Source organism: Drosophila pseudoobscura, chromosome X (genome assembly GCF_009870125.1).
Source record: "Drosophila pseudoobscura strain MV-25-SWS-2005 chromosome X, UCI_Dpse_MV25, whole genome shotgun sequence".
Lineage (NCBI taxonomy): Eukaryota > Metazoa > Arthropoda > Insecta > Diptera > Drosophilidae > Drosophila > Drosophila pseudoobscura.
Window position 1 is genome coordinate 21392503 of NC_046683.1, and position 23151 is coordinate 21415653.

The 23151-nt window shown below is 49.7% G+C and overlaps 1 protein-coding gene across 3 annotated transcripts in view; it reads left to right on the forward strand.

Moving 5' to 3' along the window:
• The window catches only part of Ac13E (Adenylyl cyclase 13E), a 48748-nt gene that overhangs the window by 19864 nt on the left and 5733 nt on the right, over positions 1–23151 (forward strand). The window contains exons 1-4 of one of the 3 annotated variants that reach the window (XM_001355245.4): positions 16073–16489; positions 17471–17748; positions 20924–22078; positions 22996–23096. In XM_001355245.4, coding sequence (XP_001355281.4) covers positions 17501–17748; positions 20924–22078; positions 22996–23096 — 1504 coding nt within the window. In that variant the 5' untranslated portion in view covers positions 16073–16489; positions 17471–17500. Of the gene's footprint in view, positions 1–16072; positions 16490–17470; positions 17749–20923; positions 22079–22995; positions 23097–23151 lie in introns of those variants that run through there. The other 2 variants (XM_015185442.2, XM_033382481.1) reach the window with 2 other exon arrangements.

A 23151-nucleotide genomic window follows, 5' to 3' on the forward strand; every position in this document is an offset into this window, starting at 1 on the left:
GCAGCAAACGAAGCGATAGCCTCGACACCGCCCTACAGCGAGCGCTCTTAAGTGGGTCGACCATGCTAAGTCCAGGCCAAGCCAAGCCAAGCCAAGTCGATCCGAGCCAGAACCAGAACCAGAACCAAAAAACAGAACCAAACCCAAGAACGTACCAGAGCCCCGCCTAAGCTCGGGCTTCTGTGCGCCCTCCGCCTGCGAAGGCTCCCCTCTCTCTCTCTCTCGTTGAGACTGCGCTGGCATGTTATTAGGGAACAAATTTACATTTGGTGCAGACGGAGGAAGTATTAGGACCGCAAGGCGATGGACGACGGGGAAACGAACAAATGCAAATGCAAAACTTGATGTTATTTTGCGGGGGCTTACTTGACGGCGAATGCCTGATCTTGGGGAGGATGACGGGCCAAAGCCTGTGAGTGCTTGCATTCGTTGAATTGAACCGCAATGCCTCCTCAATGGAAGCTGAATAAATTAAAGCAGAATCCACGCCCAAGAAACGGTGAATCTAGTGATGAAAGTCCGCTGCGGGTATAGGATCGGCATGCATGGCGTATGCTTGATATTCTCATGGAATGCCTAACTAATTCAGTACGGTGGAAAATTCCCTTATATCTTTGATATCAGTAGCCAACACGGACCGTAACTATTGTAAGTCTTATAATAAAAACTGCAGTCTACCAATTATTTCCCAATTCCTATGTAAACGAGGAGGAACGTTGTGCGTCGCTGCTGCGGCTGCGACTCTACATTTACACCCGATACTCATTCAGTACGGCTCCTCGCCGCCAGAGGGCGCACATATTGCGCTACGGAGAGTGTGTGAGAGAGGGACAGCGCGTGGACGGCGTTGCGTGGCGACTGAAAATTGATTTGTTCCTTGTGGCTATAATAATAGCCCGATCCGAAGCAGATATTCAAATGAACCTTTATTTTTAATTATTTTAAAAAGATACGGAATAACTGTTATTTGTAACTCATAAAATACAAATCAAATAGAACTCTCACTTTTATGTTTATTGAAGCATATTTCATAATAGTATATTTCCTTTACATTGATTTATTTAGGGAAAATTCGCATTCATAACTCTTATTGTCGGTCCCTGGTAACAAGTTATTAATTACCTATCGTGGATATACATACGTGAATACTTCATATATTTACATAAAAAATAAACGTAAATTTAGACAATTAAAATTTGGAATTTAGATTCTCTTGGGGAGTGCAATTGCTCGAGGCTCAGAGCTCTCGACGTCCTGTCAACTCTTGGGAGGAACGGAACGCATTCCTAAGCCAGCAATTGAACTGATGAACGCTTCAAGACTAAATTAGGCGATACAGATACACCTTAATCCCAGTTTAATTTCAGTTGCGGATACGAATTAGAAGCTTCTTAGTGGTGGGACTTCGAAAGCAATTCCACTTTCCGTTTAATGAGTGCCTCTCATTTGCCTCCAGCTTCCACTAGATAAAGTACTGCGCTAATGATGACGATGAGGATGAGGATGTCTGGCAATTAGGCCATCAATTGCCAATGAGATGGGCTCCATCCATACACGTTCCCCAACCTATATCCATATCCCTGCTCATTGCTCCTTCCTCATTCCTCATTCCCCATTGTCATCATCATCATCATCATCATCGATGTAGTCGTCGTCGCGGGTTCGTTGTCTTTGACAGCTTGAATCAGTTGTTGTCCGGGCATTGATTTCCCTTTGATTGATGCGTTTTTAATGAAGGCGGGGCCAGGTGCGGCACCCGGTACTGCCTCGAATCATTAGTGCAGGGAATTGAAACGATTTTTTCTATGCTTCTGCTTGTGCTTGTGCTTGCCCCTGCCCCCATTGCTGTCCCTGCCCAAAAGACAAACAAATTGTGCTGGCCAGGAACCTTGATCCGCAATAAACTAAATGAAAAATAAATAGTCAATAACAATGGAAAAAGCCTGAGTAGGGAAAAATAGAAAGAGAAACAGAAGCAGAAGCAGAAACAAAAGACGGCAGCCAGGGGAGAAGGAAGAGAAGGAGGAAGAGGAGAAAGGAAAAAGGAAGTGTCGCAATGTCGTGGTCTGAAATCGACACGGCACTAAAGTTCCGACAGGCAAACAAAATGGCCCACAGCCCCCTCCAGAGCCAGACCTAGATCCAGGACAGGACTGGCAAACAAGTGATACTCCATGTGAACTATGTACACAGACAGAACAGACAGAACGGACAGGAGACAGGGAGAGAGGAAGGCAGGAAGGCAGGAAGGGGAGCTTCGCCTGGAAGTATGCCATGAAAAACACGGTAATCACAAACTATGCCACAGAGCTCCAGAGCCCCAGCGAATGGTATTCTGCGGTAACGAGAAGGAGGCATCTCCTCCATCTGCTGCACCTAATGAAGACCAAGAATGTGGGTCCTGTGAAAGAGCAGGCAGGCACGCAGGCATTCCCCGACATAAATACGAGTAAGTGTGCTGTGCCGCCGAGTGGGAAACCTGTACTTCTAGGGCTGGGAGTTGGATCTGCATTTCATCAGTAATTTTGCCGTTGCATCAATCTGGATCGATTCGAACTCCAACCAGCTATCAAAATGGGGCATCTATCAAATGAAAATAAGGGCAGGGTCATCATGATCAGTGCTAATTGCCCAAAAGCTTTTGTCATGTCCTGCCCACTCACATTCATAGTTCCAGTCCTATGCCAAGCCAACCTATGCAAGCTATAATTTTGTTAAGAGAACAGACTTCAACTAGTCTCAAGGCCATGCGAGATTCTGTTCTGGACAGCGAATCAGCTGTCAAGGGACTCTAGATTCCCCATACACCCAAGGTCAGTGCCAATGGGGGATCGCCCCAGAATGGTTGTGTCTTTTGTGGCAACACACTTTGAGTGCTTCAAGAGCAATCCAAGAGAGCTAATCAACTGGCCAAGCTTCGGCAAATGAGCATTCAGAAGCATTCAATGAAGAAACTGTTTCATGCAGATGCTCTTAAAAAAGAATGTGTAAACTGCTTCCGATCTGTGAAATATACATGCATATGTGTACATATATCTGTATATACCTTTGGAGCATATTCATGTGGAATGCCAAGGAGAGAGCTGCCTCCTGCTCTCCTGCTTCAACCGTCGGAATTAACATAAAACATTTACGGGAATGTCGTACAGTCGCTCTAGAGTCTGAGCTCGGGACTAAGCTTCTTGTCGCCGTGCTCTTGCTCATTTACATGCATTTGCATATGCCTCTGTTAATTCGTTTGAGTGTGAGTGGGAGTGTGTGTCTGTGCGTATCTGTGTATGGGAAATGGGAAATGGGAAGCACTGTCAAGTGTAAAAGCTGCTTTGGCCCCCGCATCGAGCCGCGTTTATCTGTGCGTATGCAGAAAGTTTTCCAATTAAAAGTTTCCCAGGTCCAAGTCCTGTTACCAGTCCCGGTCCTGGTCTCGCTGCCAATCCTTGTGCTTATCCTGGTCCTGGTCCTGGTCCTGGCCCTGGTGCTTGCTACCACAGCAAAGGTCGGGAAGCGTGGTTGATGGGGAAGGGGACAGGGGCGGCAGGGGGCGACAATTAAGCCGCATAATGAGCTATAAACTTCCGCGACAAGTGGCTCCCGCGTCAAAGCAGGCAGGAGAGAAAGCGAAAGAGCAGCGCGCCGTTTAAGCTTGCACATATGGAAAATAAATTCGCATACGCCCCGTGGGCTCCACTCGACTCCTTGCCACTCGGAGTCGGAGTCGCCAAAGCTACTTTTGAGTACAGGCTCGCATAAAAAAAGCGAAAGGTTAAAGTGGAGCATAACGAGAAGCATCCAGATGGCATCCAGATGGCATCCAGATGGCACCCAGTTGGCACCCAGTTGGCATCAGAGTGGACGTAGGCCCAAGCCGCCTGTGGCTTGGCAGCAGCAGGTAATGTCCTGCAACTGCCAGTTGCCATCTGTCGCTTCCCACCGGGGGCTCGATTCATTCAGTCATCGTTTGCACAGGACAACGTCAGCCATAACAATGGCCAACAATTATAACTGCCTCATTTGACTCCAGCTCCTGTTCCAGTTCCAGTTCCATGTCCAATTCAAATGCTTTGACACCTTTTGACAGATTGGCTGGCATGCGGCTGGCATTGTGTGCGGCTTGTGTGACTTTTGTGTGCGCATTTGTGTCTGTGGCGCATTTGTCGCCTCACCTTTGTCCTTCGGCACGGCCCGGCCCGGCCCGGCCCGGCGAGCGAAGAACTCGATGATTACGTGGCGCATTCGTTTCCCAAAAGAATTTCATAATCAGCAATGCGATAAAAATAAACCCAGAGAAGCTCTAGGGCGAACATTGCGTCAGCATCCGCATTGTCAGGCACCTCATCAGAGTGGGAGGATGCGGGGGCTGGCCCCGAAACAAATGTCCTGCAGCACCTGACACTTGGCAGCAGTATTTTCCTGTGCTCGGGCCCGGCCACGGGCAAGGTGATGGTGACGGGGACAAGGACGGAGACGGGGACGGGGACGGGGACTGTGATTGGGACCTGTCGCATGTCATTTGCAATATGCGTTCCACTCGAGGAATGCGAATTGTGCATAGCCCAGCCCACAGCAGCTTACCCGCACTCCCACGGCACTGGAGCTCCCTTTGAGCTTCTTGGCATCGTCTTAGACAAGCAACGCCTTGTCACAGCGAGAGACCATTTAAGTTCGAGGAGAGCTAAGGAATGCTGGATCTCAACACTGGTGATTGCCCTCTCGAGAGTGGACAGATGGACTAAGACATTATTACGGCCCTTATCTTCAAATATTTAAATGGCTGTTTCGCTCCGCAAATGTTAGATTTCCATAGTCTTGAAGCACACATGCCCTGCTCTCGCCTTTCAGCCCCAATCTGGATGGTCCATTCGGAAGGCCTTTAACGATTTGCCAGAGGATAAGACTCTGCATATCCTAGCGGCCGTGAGACTGCCGGACTGCCGGAATGCCGGACTGCCTGGCCGGACTGGCCATATCATAAATTTCCATCACGCAGCGAATAAATCCAATTAAATTAGCAACAATCTCGAGTGGCCCACGGATGACGGCTCCTTCTTGTGCTCGCATTCGATCCCTGGCTAACATTATTTTCAATTTGCCTTTTGCGGTTGTCCCTCTGCCACTCGGCCACTGTCCATCTTGTTGCCCAGCCACTGCCACTGTCCTGGGCAGGCTCATCCTTATCCTCTACTCCACATCATCTTCCTGCCAGCGTTTTTATGTGGCTTCTTTGTGTGCTCCCCTTTGATTGAGTCCCTGTTCGAGCCGAGTGAATCCCTGATGCTCGGCCTCGCGTCCCAGAATGGCTTTGCGCCACGAGGGCATCGCTGCCGCTTTTCCGCATTTTTTATGAATGTTCGGGTCCTGTTTGCTGTTTGTTATTCAATAGAAAATTAGTTTGTTTGTTCGCTCACAGCTCTTCTACGAAGCCGGACTCCAGATAACATACGTATGTACAATATATTACCGCAGCCAGATCCGTGCTCTCTTTTCCGATTCTTGTATCGAATTCAATTGGAATTAGCTGCATCTTGTGGGGGTTAAATGTTTACTCTCTGAGCCCTCTGAGCGGAGCACAGCAGCTGCTCCTGAATCTCTGCCAGGCACTGAGCACATACGTAACCAGCTGCTCAATGGGAATTCCATGAGGCAAAAGCACAGGAACGACATTAGCCAATGGAGCCCCGGAATGGGGTGGGGTCTCTGCGACGGAGTTTTTTTTGGGTTTTTTTGTGTGGGGACAGTTAGACCGTTAGACCTGGGCCCCTCAAGCAGATAACGAGTTCAATTAAAGACGGGAGCTCAATTGAGAGCAGGTGCAGTGCGGACAGTGCTGCATCGAAGGGTGAAGAATGTTCTCAAAGCGGGACCAGGGCACACCGAAGAGAACAGTGTTGGAAAGAGCTAAGAGAGCAGAGCCAGAAATAATACCAATAATAAAAAGGAATGAACAGCAATGAAAACAATCCTAGAAAACAGTTGCAAGAACAGGTATCAATGCGATTATTCGGATCGAGACGAGACTGAGTTATGAGTGTATTCTTAAGACCAGTGTTAGGAAAGTCCTGAAAGCGAGATATACGAAACAGTCGAAAGAGCATCGCGGGAAGTGCTAGGCAAAGGAATAATGTGCTGGAAACAATGGAGTAAATAAGTATAAAGGAAAACGCTGAAGGGAAGTCAAGGATCCAGAAAACGGAGTCTCACATCCAGAAAACTGCAAAAGCGTGCAGCCAGGGACTGCCTAGGATTAGGGCAGATTCACAGCGACTATATGTATGTTGCCCCATTGTGCCTCGGCCCGCACCCGCACCCGCACCCGAACCCGAAACCCGAACCTCTGGGCAATCAATTAAATTGTGTCGCACGCAATTTCCCCCGCCAACTGTTGACGCAGGTCGAGCATCCTCCTCCTCCAGGCGAGAGCTGCCTCATTAGAGAGCCACCAGAACTTGTGCATTCTTTCACTGCGGATCCGGATCCGGACTCGAGCCCGAGTCTAGCTAGGCATGGCACGTAGTCGCAACGTGATAAACTTTGCACGACAACAGTCAAGCCAACTCCAATCGTCCGTCCGTCCCGACCCGTCGCGTCCCGTCCATTCATCCGTACACACAATTTTCAAGCCATTTCGAAGATGGGAACGATTTAAGAGAATTTAAGCAGCATTTGGGCTGCAGCAGCAGAAAGGAGCGATGATGGAAAGGCGCCGGTGGAGACCTACTGGGAGGATGGGAGACCTGTGCTACATAAATCTGTCGGGCCGGAGAGCAGTTATCGTCAAATAATAATGGCAAGAGCTGGGAACTGGGAACAGGGAGCTGGGAGCTGGGAGCGCTGTTCAGGTAAATGCGGCAACGATAAAAACGCGATAAAGTCATTCAAAGTGTTTAAACGAAGAGGAGTGTCGTGGAGGGGCACAGGCAGAGGCAGAGGCGCCCGAGGGTTGGGCAGTAAGGGGGCTACGGGGTATGGGTACCTCCAAACAGGGTACAAATTTTCCACATTCGTTGCCCCGAAGTGCGAGGGAGGAAAGGAAGAGTACAATTTGTGCGCTCCCTGCCTGCGTGTTTTTTCGTGTGTTTGCTCGACAGTGTCATAAATTTGTTGATGTTTGTCCAACATTTTTTGTTCGTTTTTGGTGGCGATGGCGGTGGGTAGGTGGGTGTGGTGGGTGGGTGGTAGCATATACAGGGGTGTCAGGGCGGTGGCAAGGTCAAATTTTATTGCGCCTTGCCAAGCGGAGCTGAAAATTGAAAAAAGGCCAATCAGCATCAGCAAGTCAATGAATGCGCTCCGATGCGATGCTCCGATGGCAGAGTGAGTGCATTCGATTCGAAATTAACTGGAAAATCAGCCGGTGTATGGAATTATGCCCTACAGACAGACACACACATCCGTGGCATGTGGCAGGTCGCAGGTGGCTGGTGGAATGCATTTGTGAGTGGCAGTAGCACCCAGCGGGCCAGACACTGATAGATATTGGCACATTAATTATATCGGAATCAGATAATAATGATTGCATGCGCAATCATAGCCCAGCACTGGATCTCCCCAAAATCCTTGAAGTCAATGAGGCAAGAATTGCTATCTGTTGCGATTTGCGTAAATGTGGGAGATGTTCTACTGCGCTGAATACTTGAGTACCTTGGGAAGAGCATGCCGGATCCTACTTTAGTCTCAGTGTATTTTCGTTTCGTCTCTGTGCAGTCCAAGAACTCGCTCGAGATTCGCAGTTCGAGCTGGCAGTGCCTTCTTTACGATTTACCGTTCGTTATTGTCCACTGCCTGTCCCATAGCTGTGTATGTGCTAGTGAGAGAGTGCGTGGGGAGAGTACAGGAGAGCGTGTTCCTCCGCGGCTCTGTGTGTGGGCCAGAAAGAGGAAGAGCAGGCAATGATTGTCTTTGGAGGATGGCTTGAGGATGGTATTGTGGCAATGGAAACAATGGATTGTGGCACCCGAATTCCAATGGAAGCCCGACGAGTACATGTCCACATATCGCTGGAAGCTGAAAACAAACGGCTCCGGCTCCAGCTCCGGCTCTAATTTGCGCCGACTCGGCTGTGGTGATCGCTATAAACATCATTAAAACGGGGATGTTTGTGTTATTGTTAGGAATATGAAGACTGTGATGCAGGACTACTGCGGGACTGTGATGATTGGAAAACGCCGTCTTCAGGATAAAAGTTCCGCGAGTCAACGAATGTTGCCGTTTGATGGCCTCCAGGCTCATTCGAAGATTCCAGCTACGCCCCAAGGTCGACCAACAATAATAACGAGCTAATTTAAATGCTTACATTAGCTCCGACTTATCTGCTCCTCAACTTTGAGTCCCCCCCAATTAAGAGTCCGACATTATTGGAACCAGTCAATAGATACGTGCATATTTAGATGAATGCATGCAAGTATTCGAGCTCTTTTCAGGTATCGAGCTTCGGCTTTGCGGATTGCAGCCCATTATTGCAGGCAGAATTATTGGTGTAATTTGAAGCTAACGTTAACACTTTTTTTGGTTGGTCGGGGAACGCCGGCCGCGCATCTCTCTTAATTTTTCTAGCACTTGTCTTGAGAAAAATATATAGAGGGAGCGCGACCGCTGCTTATATTATACTCTATACCGCACATTCCGTTACATCTCACTCTCCAGGATGTGAGAGATTGCAGATGTGACTCGAAACAATGTCTTCATTTATCGACTGAGATCTTATTCAAATTAAATAATTGTAAATTACAGTTGCAATGGGGTGCGGGCCCTGCCGAAAAGAGCATATTTGTGCGAATGATTAAGAATACCTATACACAACACAAGGGTATGGACATCTCTTCTCTTCTTGCCTTCCCACTCCTCTCCGACATCTCGCCGGCCATATGTAGATATGTACATCCATCTGTGGCCCCAAAGCAATTGCTGCAATCCGAGCAATTCAAATATTTGGCAAGCTTTGACGTGCTCTGTAATTTCATTATCAGGCATTGTCTCAGAATCTGTCACTGGTGTGGAGGAGTGTGTGTGCGGAGCGGGTCGGAGTTGCCACAGCAGCCGGCTCCGGGGTAAGATCTTATCGCTTATCTTAGAGCAGTCAACAGTTCTCGTTCGTTCGTCCCTCCCACACTGCTCTGACCGCACCCTTGTCGTGCTTTTTGGCCATGGCGCTGATAAGGCTGCCACCGCTGTCGCCACTATTGTCAGACGCCTTGTCAGACGTCATTCATGCCAGAGCAGACCAGTCAAGACCAGACCATACCAGTCAAGACCCAAGCCACCCGAGCATCCCGTCGCAGAGCCGTCAACAGCACCAGCCTCCGCCCCAGCCCCAGCCTCAGCCTCGGCCTCTGTCCCTGCTGACTGACGCACAACATGTCGTATGCTTGATATGGGCGTAGGGCCACGGATACAGTAGGGCGAATGCGGATGCGGATGCGGATGGGATTGGATGGAGGAACGTGGACAGCATGGTGCCAGAATTCCACTCTTGCTCTAATTTGGCCATAGTTTATGTAAATTTGAGCCCAACCCCGACTCCGATGCACTGCCTGACATTGACTGTCATTTGTATGGGATCCACATGAATGCATTTGCGTGTAACTGTCGAAGGGTTTTCCATTCCCATTCCCATCCCCGTCCCCATTCCCCTGTTAGCCGTCTCCCCACCCCAGTTCCGACCCCGACCCCGAGCCCGACAACGACAATGACTCCGACTATGACTCTAGCCTCCACGAACAAATATCATGCAATGTTCCATTTCAATCAAAGGAAATTCGAGCGCATTACATCGCAAATATCAAATGCAGACACACGCACACATTTCCACTGCCACGTCCACTTCCGCTTCCACTTCCACTTCCCATATTTCATGTTCCCTGTTCCATGTTTCATATTCGTATGCACATGCGAGTCCTCGTGCATTTAAGGACTATCCTTGGGCCTCTCGGGTTAAGGTTTTTCGTCGATGCTAATTGAATGCTGCGCGTCAAAAACTCAATTTTCCGCTTGAAATGCACTCTGAATAATGGCAAAAAGGTGTTAAAAAAAGGTAAAATTAATTGAATTAAGGCGCGAAAGAGTTGAATGAAATTGTATACGAACAGGAACACCCTTGGAATACGAACAGCTACCAGAATCTATAGTCATAGACTTTCCAGATACAACTATGAATGCAAGCGGGAAAGTGCAAGACCCAGGTGACGGGATCTGGAATAGCCCAAAGGCCAGACCTTTAAGGGTATCTGTTTAAAGGATTTAAAGTTGGAGTTAAGCTTAAAGTTAGCTGGGAGTCTGAATGATTCACGAATGTGGAATACCCTGTAGCACAGAGAAAGCAGAAGTGGCAGCACTTCAAATGTAATCCAGAATGTAAAACATAAAGAAAGAAGCTCCTAGAATCTGAGCTGGATGGAGCGATGGACTTCGAGAATAGATCAGTACTCACGCAGAAAGCCGCAGACAATCAAAAGGAGCAATTGGAGGAAATGAGGGTTCGAATATTGCCAGTTTGACAGTGGCCCGTTTGCTGCTGAATTTTTGATTCTTCGCTTACACAAACTGGGCTCCGTTCGCGTCTACCCTTGCCGGGCAAATATATATACCTAAGGGGTATTCTAAGTGCTTTCCGCAACAAAAACACAGGACAAAAAGAGTGCAACAGCTCAACAACTGCAGCCGACAACTGAAAGGGGGACGAGGGACGCAGACTGTAGTCTGCAGTCTGCAGTCTGCAGTCTGCAAAGTGGTAACCCGAAAAGGGTTCTGGCTAACGCGACTCTTAGCCACATATCCAGAGGGTGCATTAAGTGCAAAACTCAAAGTGGAAACAGCAGCAGAGCCACAAAAGAAGACACAGACAGCCAACAGCAGACAGCAGAAAAAGCAGCGGAATAAATTGATGACAACGTGAAGCGAAAGATGGATAAAGTATGGATGTAAGATGTGCGATGTGGGATGCGGGACGTAGGGATGTAGGGATGGGGAGATATGAGATGGCGGAGTGAAATCAGTGAAAGTATAAAGGGAATGGAGTGGAATGGAGTGAAGTGGTGTGAAGTGGCAGGTGATGGGCGATTTAGGGGTAGCAAAAGACAGCGATTGGGGAGACACGACACACACGCCACATGCCTCATACCATGCCAGTGCGGGGCAGTCACGCGTGAGCGCCGGAAATGCTCTTGACGTCAGACGGAAATGCCATAATCTCATGCTCATCCTGCAGCCACCCCTCGCCTCCCACCACTCGTTCTACATTTTCCGAGCAGCGCTTCATTGGCTGCAATTACGATGTATGGCATTCCATGGCATACTTTTCGGGACCAGAGCAGTGCACTTGGGACATCCCCCCATCCCCCCATCCCATCATCACATCATCCCATCATCCCGTCATCCGGGATACGGGAAAGCTAATCCGCATCTTGTTTTTAGATAATCGATGCAGATTGGATGCTGTTTTGGCAATACGTTCCTGCAAGTCCTGCCTGTAAATCATTTGGAATCGCGGCCCTTGTGTTTGCCAACAACTGAGCAAAGGGTTCGATACCCGATATCCCATACTGGGTGTCCTTTGAACACATTTTAGTAGTTTTTAAAAGAGAAGCTACGTTCCACAGGCACGAGTCTTTATGCATTTTAAAATACTTCCCAATCCCATTGCTGGGATGGGACATCCCATTGGGGTTTATGCGGGGCGCAGCTCTGGTCTCCACTTCCCTCGCAGCGATTTCTTTACGATTCTCTTCGAGCGGAAGCCTCGACTCGACGGGACTCGACAAAGATGATGTCGATGGTGATGGGCGGCTCTGATCAGCTTTGCTCCACTTCTGCTCTCTGCGCTCTGGCCCTGCTGGCTGCTGCTGCAGGACCTGCTCGTTGTTCGTTGCTCATTATCCTTGGTGATGAGCGTCAATCTATTTTTAAATTGCTTTTCGCTTGATTTTCCGTGGGCCCCGGGCCCACACTTACACAAACTTACACGTGTAATTGTCTGTTCCATTAATGTCTGTTTCATTACTTTACTTGGTCCCAGGACCTCTTGAGAGAGATGTATCATAATTTGCGGGATCTTCAAGTCGAATAAGGGTTGCCTGGGAGAAGAATGGGGGTCTCTTTCCCATTCTCTCTCTCTGTATTTCAATATTTCTTATTTAATGGCTTGTCCGTCAGTCCTTTTGCCAATGAACTTCGATGTCTCTGTGCTTTCGCATTGATCACACATCTATGGAAATACATGCGTACAAATACACATTTCCAAGCTTAACTGGATTAAGAAAGGACTTACCGCAGACTCTGAAGTGGTTTCTTATACCTGATACACGTGCATTCGCATTCGCATTCGCATTTGCACTCGTATTCCCATTGATCTTTTCGAGAACATTCGTTTGAGTCCATTCATACATATATTCCCTTATGCGATTTCTACTGCCTTCTGCCTTGAGTGCGTTGGGCCAAAGGTGGGCTGTTGTACGACCATGGCATGGCGGAGGGGGAGGAGGAGAGGGGGATGCGATGATGATGACGAGGCTTTTCGCTTCGCATGTAAGCAGCGACGGTGGCCTTCCACTTCCTCTTCCGCCGCCACCACACCCCCTTCCCTCTGCCAAGCACGCTCTTTTTATCGCAATTGTTGTCGGCGGATTTTCGGCTTACATGCGAGGAGCTACGGTACGTAATTGTGTGCGTGCCTGTTGTCTGCCTGTTCTGCGCACACGTGTGCTCTGTGCGTACATATATTGTACGTTTTATATGTATATGTATATGTACATATCTGTATTTGACTTGATTATGTTACCTTTTATGCATTATAAGTTCGCAGTCGCAGTTGCATTTTGTATGAGCTGCTTTCTCAGGCGTTTCTCTGGCATTTCTCTGGCGTTTCTCTGGCGTTCCCACCTCTCGCCGATTCGGGAACTCCTATTCCTAGGGCTTCTTTTTGTATGTAACAATCGCCTTTGCAGCAGTTATTCTTGGTATTATTTGCCATCTTTGAGCATTTTGAATGCGGGCAAACTGAATCTGTGTGGTCCTTGGATTCAGGATCCTGCCTGCCCGCCTGACTCATGCATGTTTCAGTGCGCGTTTGTCTGTCCGTCCGTCCGTCTGTCCGTCCGTCCGTCTGTCTGTCTGTCTGTCTGTCTGGACGAATTAAGCAACCAAAATCGAATGCTTTTTTCTGGAGTTAAGGTAAGCTTTTTTCCCACTCATTTCCCTCAGACCCATTTCACTGGCCACCATTTTAAGTTAGTGAGAGTCAGACGGCTTTAATGCATTTGGTTTGATTGCATTTCGGCGACACTGGCACTCCGGCACTCCGGCTCTTCGGCCCTCCCATCCTGCCGCACCCATCCAAGGGCTAACCGCTTCCCTCCTGCGCCACTGACCATGCGGTTTCAGCTCTATGTATATTCATTAAAAATTTAAGTGCTTATTTACACTTTGGCGTCATTGCAGCGCACTCCCTCACACAGCCACACACACACACAATGACAGATGACAGATGTGGCCGTGTCCATGTCCGCGTCCGTGTGCGTGGGCATTTGAGTGGCCCTCGGAGCGAGGACAATAAGCGCAGTCACTTCAACAACATCGACAGCACCGCAGTCAAAGTTTCGCTCGCCCCCACCCCCCTTGGGCATACTCTTCCAACCCATCCTGGTCCTCCTCCTGCGGTGGGTAGTGCCCCATCACAGTTTTGCCCGTTAATCATATTTGGTGGACAGGACGAACAGGATGGGAGCCGCAGGACTTGGCCAATTGCAGTACTTGTCTCCCTGTTCCTCGTGTGAAGTGTTGTGAAGCTGGAGCCGGAGTTGGAGTGGGAGTGGGAAGGTGGGAAGGTGAGGTGCCATGGGTGCCATGCGCCTCTACACGTGGCCTGGCACTCCATCGGATCTAGATCGGATAGCTAAAACACAGGCACATGCCTGATAATATGTAGATAATAATCCAGACATACAAAAAGTCCGGCCCAAGCCATATTCCATATGACCCTAGACGTTTGGCCTACGATTGGTTTTTTGGTCAGTGCAGAATGGTTGGTAATTCCTTTTACTATACAAATGTATCTGTGTCTCGGTTATGGTTCTGATGAGAATCACATCTGGGTACATATTCGACATTTGATCAGTTCATCCCTTCTAAGGGTCACAATGTGTGTTCATGCTTGATCAGGCCTCATAGCCGAACAGTTTATCTGTCACTTTACTGGCCACAAGGATTCAGTGAATCCTGTCGGAAGGGATTGCAGAGCTACGACTATCCACAAGTTCTTAAGCTATTACTACCTCCAGGGTCGCAGGCCTATTGAGGTCTAGAGGCAACTGCATGTTCCGTAGACATTCCGGCTGCAAGCACCATTAGCCCCACTTCCAGATTGCAATGAAGCCACCGATTCAGGTTTCGGGAAATATAAATATTATCATTATTTCGGGGAGAATACTCCTATTGCAAGGGCCTCCAGTTGCCACTTTGGACCCTGCCTCCAAACGTGTCATTTCAATTTAAAATGTATAATTTCTTCTCGTTGCTCTTTTTATTCGCTGCATTGCACTCGTTTATTTGCATTGCTGACTGTACCGCACTATTGTAAGCTCTCGCTATCAGAGCTTCCCTCTTCCCTCCTCTGCTGGCAGACAGACTGCTCGCGGAACTCTTCCTGCAGTCCGCTCAGTGCTTAGAGATTAGAACCAATTGTGTGCACCCGAGGAGATCCGAAGAGATCTCTTCGCCACTACCACTGTCAGTACAGGTCCCCCGCCCCTCCCGTTTTTCGGGCCAGAAGCAATCAGTTTGCTGATAAGAAACGGCTCGAGTTGTCTCTATTTTCTGGGGCTGCCTTTGCTGCTAATTAATATTCAAAAACTTCTTAGCACTTTGCCGCTTTCCAGCTGTCTGGTGTCTCTGTCTCTGTCTCTGTTGCTGTTGCTGTAGCTGCTGCTGTCGCTGTGTCTGCCTTTGCCGAATCGATGTGACTGGCGAGAGTTTAATTAAACAAATATTTGGCATTTGATTTGCATGCGAGCGCCAAGGAAGCGAGAGAACTGCGAAATTCCAATTTCCTGTCCCCAAAAGGCCAGGCAAATGCATTATGCAAGCGCCCCTCCACTGGAGCTGGAGCTGGAGCTGGAGCGTGCATATAAATAGAGCTTTGAATGAGAAAGAAATGAGAGCCCGAATGGGGGATGTGGGATGTGCGCTGTTTGATGTGGGGGAGCACATTACGACTGCAATTTAATTGCCAGATTAGTGCTCTCTCCTGTCGCCTGCTGCTGACCTGCTGACCTGCTGGCCACTCGAGGGACATCGTTAATCCCATCAAAGAAATCCCATCTGAAAGTCTGACTCTGCCACAGACAGAGTTGTCGAGTACACAAATGAGTTTCGAGTAATCGCGTATGAGTACGTGGTGTGGGCGGGTGTGGGCGGAGGTGTGGATAGGGGTGCACTCTGGCAAAGAGTTCAAGGCGCTGGCCTCTGCTCGTTCCCGTTCTCGTACTCGCACTCGCATTTCAGCAAAAGACCCCTGGGTGAGTGTCTGGGGGCGCCTCTTATCTTATCTTATGGCCCGACTGCCGGAATAACCGGGCCAGGCCAGCGCTATTTATATTGTATTAAAATTTACTCACAAATTTCGCATACCCACCTCCCAGAGAGCGAGAGAGAGAGAGAGAGATAGACAGACAGAGAAAGAGAGAATCGTAGATTCGTAGATTAGTAGATTGTTTGGGCCGTTGAGGCTGGTCGAAAAGTCCTTGGCCACTTGACCGTCAACGCAGCGTGGGACTGATCGATCTCAAGTGATTGGCGACAGTCGACAGTCGACAGTCGGTAGCCGATCGACCCCAGACCTGGACGATCTTTATCGCTGCTCTCTCTCCTCCCACTCTCTGTCTCTCTCTCTTTCTTACCTGGCCCCTTATCAGAGGGCGATAAGCTGGCGAGTTTTTTGCATTCCCTGTTGTTGGTGGTTGCTGCTGCGGCGGCTGCCTCTCTTCCGCTCTTCCTCTCTCCTACACTCCTACTCTCCTACTCTGCTACTCACCCATTCTGACACTCTGCTTCCCTGCTGTCAGCTGTTGGCGATCGGCATCGAGAGACAATCGACAATCCCCAACGAAATTCAAATCAGTCCCCAACGTCGCGTCGCGTTAACGGCAACGTTGGAATCGTTGAACCCTTTTTTTACTCTTTTTTTTATCGTCGTTGCTGTGGCTTTAAATTACAATAAATCAAATCAAATCCCAATCAAATAACAATAAAAAAACCGAAGCAATTCAGTTCGTCTGTGTGCCCTGTTTCAATTGCAAATTCCAGCCGAAAAATGCTCAAACTTTAAGTGAAATTCATTGTTTTCATTGGCGTTTCACTCGCTTCTGTTATTGTTGTTGTTGTTGGTGCTGTTGGTGTCATACGTAGTTGTTGTACAAGTTAACGCTGCCGCCCGATTCGCTGAGCCCATAAATATATGAAATGTTTGCCTCACATTTACGGACCCTTTGGGGATTGATTTTTGGTAGGTGAACCCCAACCTCACGCGTCCTCCTCCTTCTGCCCAGAACTCCCGAATCCGACCCCCCACTGAGTAATTATTAAGAGCAGTCGACCACAGACCGAGAGGGTCTTCCAACTTTTCGGAAATTTCTGAAATGAAATTCAACAGTCGCGGAGTTGCAGAGCAAAAGGAAGCCACAGAAACGTGGAAAGTTTCACCCGAATGGAAAATGGAAAAATGGAAAAATAGAAAAATGGAAAAAGAGCAAAACCTTTGCCATTAAGTATTTAGGTTGCTTTCTGTCCATAAATTATTTCTAGCTCTATCGCCACACTAGGGTATTACCAACTTCGACCCAAACTCGCGTTCAGATCGCGCTTTTTGGGGGGACTCTGCCTATTTTTAGACTCATTTTTTAGCAGCTTCTTAATGAACGCCGACCAAGTAGATTTGTGTTGGGAATGTTTTTTATTATCAACTTAGCAACTCTTTCTTGTGTCCGTGTCCATGGTTGTGTACGTGTTTGGTTTTGGTTTTGCCAGCGGGTCGTATGCTTAATATAATTAAGGCCAAGCAATAGCCAGCAATTGACATCACTCTTGTCACCACCTTGGCTCTCGACTGCGGCTGCACTTTGGTTGCTGGTTGCTGGTGGCTGGTGGCTGGTGGCTGGTGGCTGCCGACTGTTGACTGAGATAAGATTGGCGGGAATTAGAGCTGAAATCAGAGCTGGTGTCGCGTGACTTGCGCCCGGTACGAATTCGGTGACACTCAAGCAAATCGCGCGCCGAAAGAAATCAAAAATGAAAAATCATTTAATCATCGAATCGAGCCTTGATGGGGAGTTCCCTTTAGATCCAATCAGCATCCGTAGCACTAGCACTAGCCCCTTACACCCCCCCCCCCCTCCCCTCTCTCTCTCTCTCTCTCTCTCTCGCTATCCCTATCTCTACCTCTCCATCTCTATTTCTATCTCTCTCTCTCTCTTTCTCTCTGTTGCAGTCACGCCGTCAATCGGTGAACTTACGGGCGATGCCCCCGGGCGTTCTAGTCAACGATAGCCGGGCCAACTCCACCGATGACATACAGATCGCTCTGGCCCCCCACATCCAGACGTATCTGAGCCAGACCGGGCGCCGGCACTCGTGCTGCAGCGTCATGCTGCCGGTGGCCTTCGAGCGGGCCGCCGCCAAGTCCTGGCTGGATCCCAAGTTCGACTCCCCCGTCCTCGAGGAGCAGTACCAGGCCAGTGTCTTTCCCCACGTTCGCATGCGATACAGGTGAGTGGAGTTCGGTTGGTGTTGCTGTTGGTGTTGATGTTTCGGGGGGAGGCAAAGCCAATTGAGCTGCCTTTTTGCCGATGCCAAATTGCAGCTCTGGGCAAATTGGCTCCTGCCCCACGGAATGGTATCTCAGCTCAGTTGGTCATGGATATCCACCCATCCATCAAAGCCCACAATTTATACGACTGTAAGAGACATTGCCTTAAACATGGAATGCAATTTACATAACATAGCCACAGTCGTACTCGTGTACCCGGTACTAAGCAGAAGCTCTCTCTGCAACCCCGATTCAAAATGCCGTTCGCATACAAAGGTCATCCATTCAAACCAAATACTGAACCAAGCTGTTTGCCTAGGGACTGAGGACAGCATTGGCCGGAATCCCCGTACGTGTTAGGGACTTAAACCTATGAGAGTTCACGCGCAGTCAGTCGTCCCTGATAATTAGCACCCCGGCGAACAGAGCATTTTTTGGCTCGATTGGCTTCGCGTAGGTTCGGATCCCAGCCAACGGCCAAGAAAGTCCCACAAACGCATCTCCTTTGGTACACTTCAGGGGAAAAGTCTTGAGCCTTAAGGCAGGTGAATAGGGCAGTACTGTGGTCCAAGACCGGTCAAAGTTCATCAGTTTATCGAAGAAAAAGAACCTAACCTAATCCCGCCGTACTCCCGTAATCGATGCCCACGATACATAAATTGTTTTTGGTTTCGTGGGACCGATGCTCGGTCTCGGTCCCAGTCTCGTCGTGCCCAAGAGAAAAAGAGAAACCCGACGAAGTTGGTAAATATTAGAGGAATTAATTTTATAGAATGTTCCCGGGGATAGAGTACTACCTGGCCTACTATAATTGTGGCATAAGACACGCAATGTATGCGAGCTTCGGTCTGGGGTCGGGCACCACCCGAAAGAGATCAGCAGCAGCGTCAATTGGGGGCTACGGGGATTGCCGAACGCATTGGCAGCCCCACGACAAAAGCATAATATCAACAAGAGCATAGCCTCCATCCTGCGCTTAAAATCAAAAAAATTCCTTTTAAGGGACCAGGATCCTCCTGGAACTCTTTCCAAAGTCACAGCTGAACCTCCATGCTCCCCCCTCAAAGGGGCTACTATTCACTTCACACAAATACCATTCTTTGGTGGCATTTCACATAAATGGAGCTAGTCCCTAGGGAGAAGCTGACCAACCTCCTTCACGGAGAGGCGTCAAAAGGCTGTGGAAGTGGGGCTTGCATTTGAAAGGATTCCCATTTAAAAGATTCAGATTTGGGAGCAGTTCAATGACCCTCTTGGCTGAGTCCCGGCTGTGGCGCCTCCCTTGATAGCTTCCCTCCCGCTGTCACAATCGTGCGGCTTGGCTGGACTCCCTCACTGCCGAGGGGCACAGGCGCATACGTACATACATATGTAGGTCCTCGTCGGTACAGGAGGCTCCGGCGCCGACAACTACTAGACCAACTCCTGCACGTGCATGCAATCAACGCTGCTACAGAAAGGGCAGCTCCCAGAGGCGAAGCGGGTTGGCGCGAAGGAGGCCAAACGAGGGCAAATTAGTTGGGGAACTGCGGAGGATGGCGAAATTGCCGCCATAAATGCTCGCTTGGCGTGTGCCCCGCACGGGTCAAAGGGTGGGCCACGGGGGGCACCGGGGGGACTGGCAGAGCCTGGGTTGAGCATTTGGCTCCTTTTCGCTTTGGATGATTGGCCCCCAAGGCGGTGGAGTGGGGCAAAAGGAGGTCGCAGTCGTTGCAGGTCAATGCCATTTCGGGCCATTTGGCGGCCAATTGCAGCAGTTTCGCGTGAGGCGAGAAAACAGCCGAGGAACAGAGCAACGGAGAAGCGGAGCAACAGAGCAACGGGGCAACGGAGCAATCGATTGAGGTCGGCTCTGATGTGGCTAGTTGCACCATCAGTTAGAGGATTTCGCTTACATTTTTTGTAGGTTCTCCTTTTTTCTGGTGTTCTCTAGAATTTAGTTAATACTTATTCCTATTCGCAAAGTTTCTTTCCTTCCTTAAGGGATGCTCTGTAAGTTAAACCCAGTTCCAGGGACTCTTCTGTTCCGAAATTTCCCCCAGGGGCTCCCATTCATTTCTGGCTTTTTTTTAGCTCGCGAAGATTCCTTTACTCGGAAAATGCTCATCGTCGGTGCGTCCCTTTCATCCGGGTCCTCAAGGTATCTCAAGGCTCTTCAGGTATCTTCAGTCCTAAGCTTCTCTTAGGTTCCGTTTCTCAGGCTGTAAGCAGCTGTGCCTTTTATAAAAGGCTTTCCCTATTCCATACGTAGTCGCTCTGCGAAATTCCGCATAATTTCCGTAGCTCTGATGGAGAATAGTTCGTAAGCCTGTTGCTTCTAGGCTCTGGACGGGACGAGGAGGGGGAGGAGGAGGAGGACAAAAGAGTCGCCTTTCTTCTGCCACACGCGAGAGGTATGTCCAGAGTTGGCCTAATAGTCAGAGGGAACAATGCAATGCCCTGCAATGAACAATGAACAGAGACTGTGGGCGGGCATCCTAATCCTAATCTGATGAATGGCAGCTCCACGCAGCTCCACACAGCTCGGGCTCCAGCTTCAGCTTCGGCTCTGTTCCTGGCTGACATTTGCTCTCTCGAGTGGAACAAGTTGTGTAATGAATGCAGTTGGCAAAGTGGCCAGGTTTCCCTGGTGACAGGTGGAAAATGTGCTGCACAAGCCTCTTGCCTCTTGGCTCTTGTCTCTTGTCTCTTCTCAAGCGCGTGCACTTGCCCTTACTCCTCTGTCCGTTAGGTCTCCCATTTCGCTGCACTTTGCAATAATTAGAATGAATGAGAGAACCTCAAAAGGCAAGTTGGAGGGGGAACGGGAAGTTGGATTAGGAATGGGTCGTGGATGCGGATAGAAGGATAGCAAGAGTGCCATACAATTAGAGGGGAACGGGCAATGGGAATGGGCTTGGCCAGGTCGGAGCTGCAAGACCTTTAGATCAAATTGCACGATCTCTGACTCCCTTTAACCGACCACCTCTCAATCGCCCTCTCTGTTTGAGTGCTCTTAGCCCTTTTCTTCTTACAGCATCAATCCTGATCCTGCCCTTGTAAGGGTAGACCCTTTGTTGTCCTCTTGTTGGAGTGTTGACTGTAACTGCTCATGTGAGCGTGAATCTTGATCTCTAACGCTCTCTCTTTTTACAGGTTCACCCTCTCATACATCCTCCTCTGCTCGCTGGCGTGGTGTCTGTACTTCGTGGTGGACGGCGGATCGGAGGACTTCTGGCGACCGATCTCCAGCTCGTTCTCGATGCTGTCACTGATCACGATCATGGCGCTGTGCTTCACCCACTGGGACCTCTACAGGGAGCACAGGACGCTGACCTCCGCCGTGACTGCGATGCTGCTGTGCGGAGCCTCGCTGGCCTTCCTCACGTACACGGGGAGGGCCTTTAGCCCACTGGGGCACTTCGCCATCTGCCTTGAGATCGTGCTGCTTATCTACACTGCCCTGCCCATGCCGCTGTGGGTGGGTGCGGTCATTGCGATCTTCTACTCGATCGCCTTCGAGCTCGTTTCCCACATGGTCATCGGATGCAGTGCCATACATGGGGGGGCGGGATCGGTGGACAGTAGCGATCCCAGCCACAAGATACTCATACTGCGGATCATGGCCCATCTGAGCGTGCACCTGGTGGGCGTCCACGTGCTCGTGATGAACCTGGTGCGGATGCGCGGCACCTTCATGAAGGTCGGTCAGAATCTGCTCGTGCGCCGTCAACTGGAGATGGAGAAGCAGCTCAAGGAGAAGATGATACACTCGGTGATGCCGCCCAAGGTGGCGGACATGCTGCTCAACGAAGGGGGCACCGCCGGACTGGACTCCGGCCTGCCCCCCGAGTCCCACTACATGCGTCCGCGGGCCTCCAACGACGTGAAGTCCCTATTCCGGCCCTTCCACATGCACAGCATGGACAACGTGAGCATCCTGTTCGCGGACATCGTCGGATTCACCCGCATGTCCTCCACCAAGACCGCCGAGCAGCTGGTCGAGATCCTCAACGACTTGTTCGAGCGCTTCGACGATCTCTGCTCCCTCAGCGGCTGCGAGAAGATATCCACCCTGGGCGACTGCTACTACTGCGTCTCCGGCTGCCCTGAGCCCCGCGCGGACCACGCCATCTGCTGCGTGGAAATGGGTCTCGGCATGATCGATGCCATGCGCTGCTTCGACGCCCAGCGCCACGAGGGCGTCAAGATGAGAGTCGGCGTCCACACGGGCACTGTTCTCTGCGGCATCGTAGGCACGCGCCGGGTCAAGTTCGATGTGTGGAGCAACGACGTAAGCCTGGCCAACAAGTGAGTACTTTGAACTAGATCTTAGCCCTTAACTAGGCGGACATTGGAACGGATTAATCGGTGATTTCTGTAGATTTCCGTTTATCGATCGCCAGGGTAGGATATCCCGAATTCCCACCACGCCGATTTCCCATCCGGATATCGTCTTACAGCGACTCGTTCTTACATCTGTGCTCCAACTTGAAGCCTTTGTGAAGTGCACGTGCATTAAAATAGATTGCTTGTCAGAATCATCACTTTCGATTCACGGGATAATCATGTACATCATTATAGGGAGCATGGAACTCACAAGAGGGCTCCAGAGCCCCAGGGGGGCTAATTGGAGGATCTCCTTAGACTTGAGTCTGAAGCATGGGAATGGTTCTGAGAGGCTGATATCTCTGGATGAGATTGCTGATTATCAGGAAGCTAAGTGACACCATTTCAAGATGCCCTCTGGTAATGGGGGGAACAAACAGCTAGACACTTGCTAATTAGAAGACAGGCAGACACCCAGAAGGGGTATACCATTACTTCATGGAATTCAATTAAAATACAAATGCGAACGAGCAAAAAAACCTTCTCATGAGCGTGCGGATCAAACTAACAGGGTGTTTAAGGCAAGAACGAGGGCCCACACTGTACGGGGTCTGAATGGGGGACAAATTTCCACCCAGGAGACCCAGCGGGGGTAAATTGACCCGTGAAACGTCGGGAGAACGATGAGACCTCGGGACACATCATGAGAGATGGCCCAGCAGGATGTGCCACCAGGGATGACCATTGCAGTTCGTTTCACTCCATTAAAACTAAGTGTGTCCAAATCGCTAGATCGCCAGAGAAACCAGCCAAATTGTAGGGTTGCGCAGAACTATATAAGTCTTAGCCAGTGTCCGCTCGATTGTATGGAACTCACTATTTCCAATATTTCCTTTCAGAATGGAGTCCTCGGGCAAGCCGGAGCAGGTTCATATCTCGCAGGAGACGTCGAGCTTTTTAGGCGACAACTACTACCTGGAAGAGGGCGAAGAGGTCTTCGGTGAGTCCTCAGAAGTGGGACCTGGGAACTGGGACCCTGAGCATCACAGACCCTT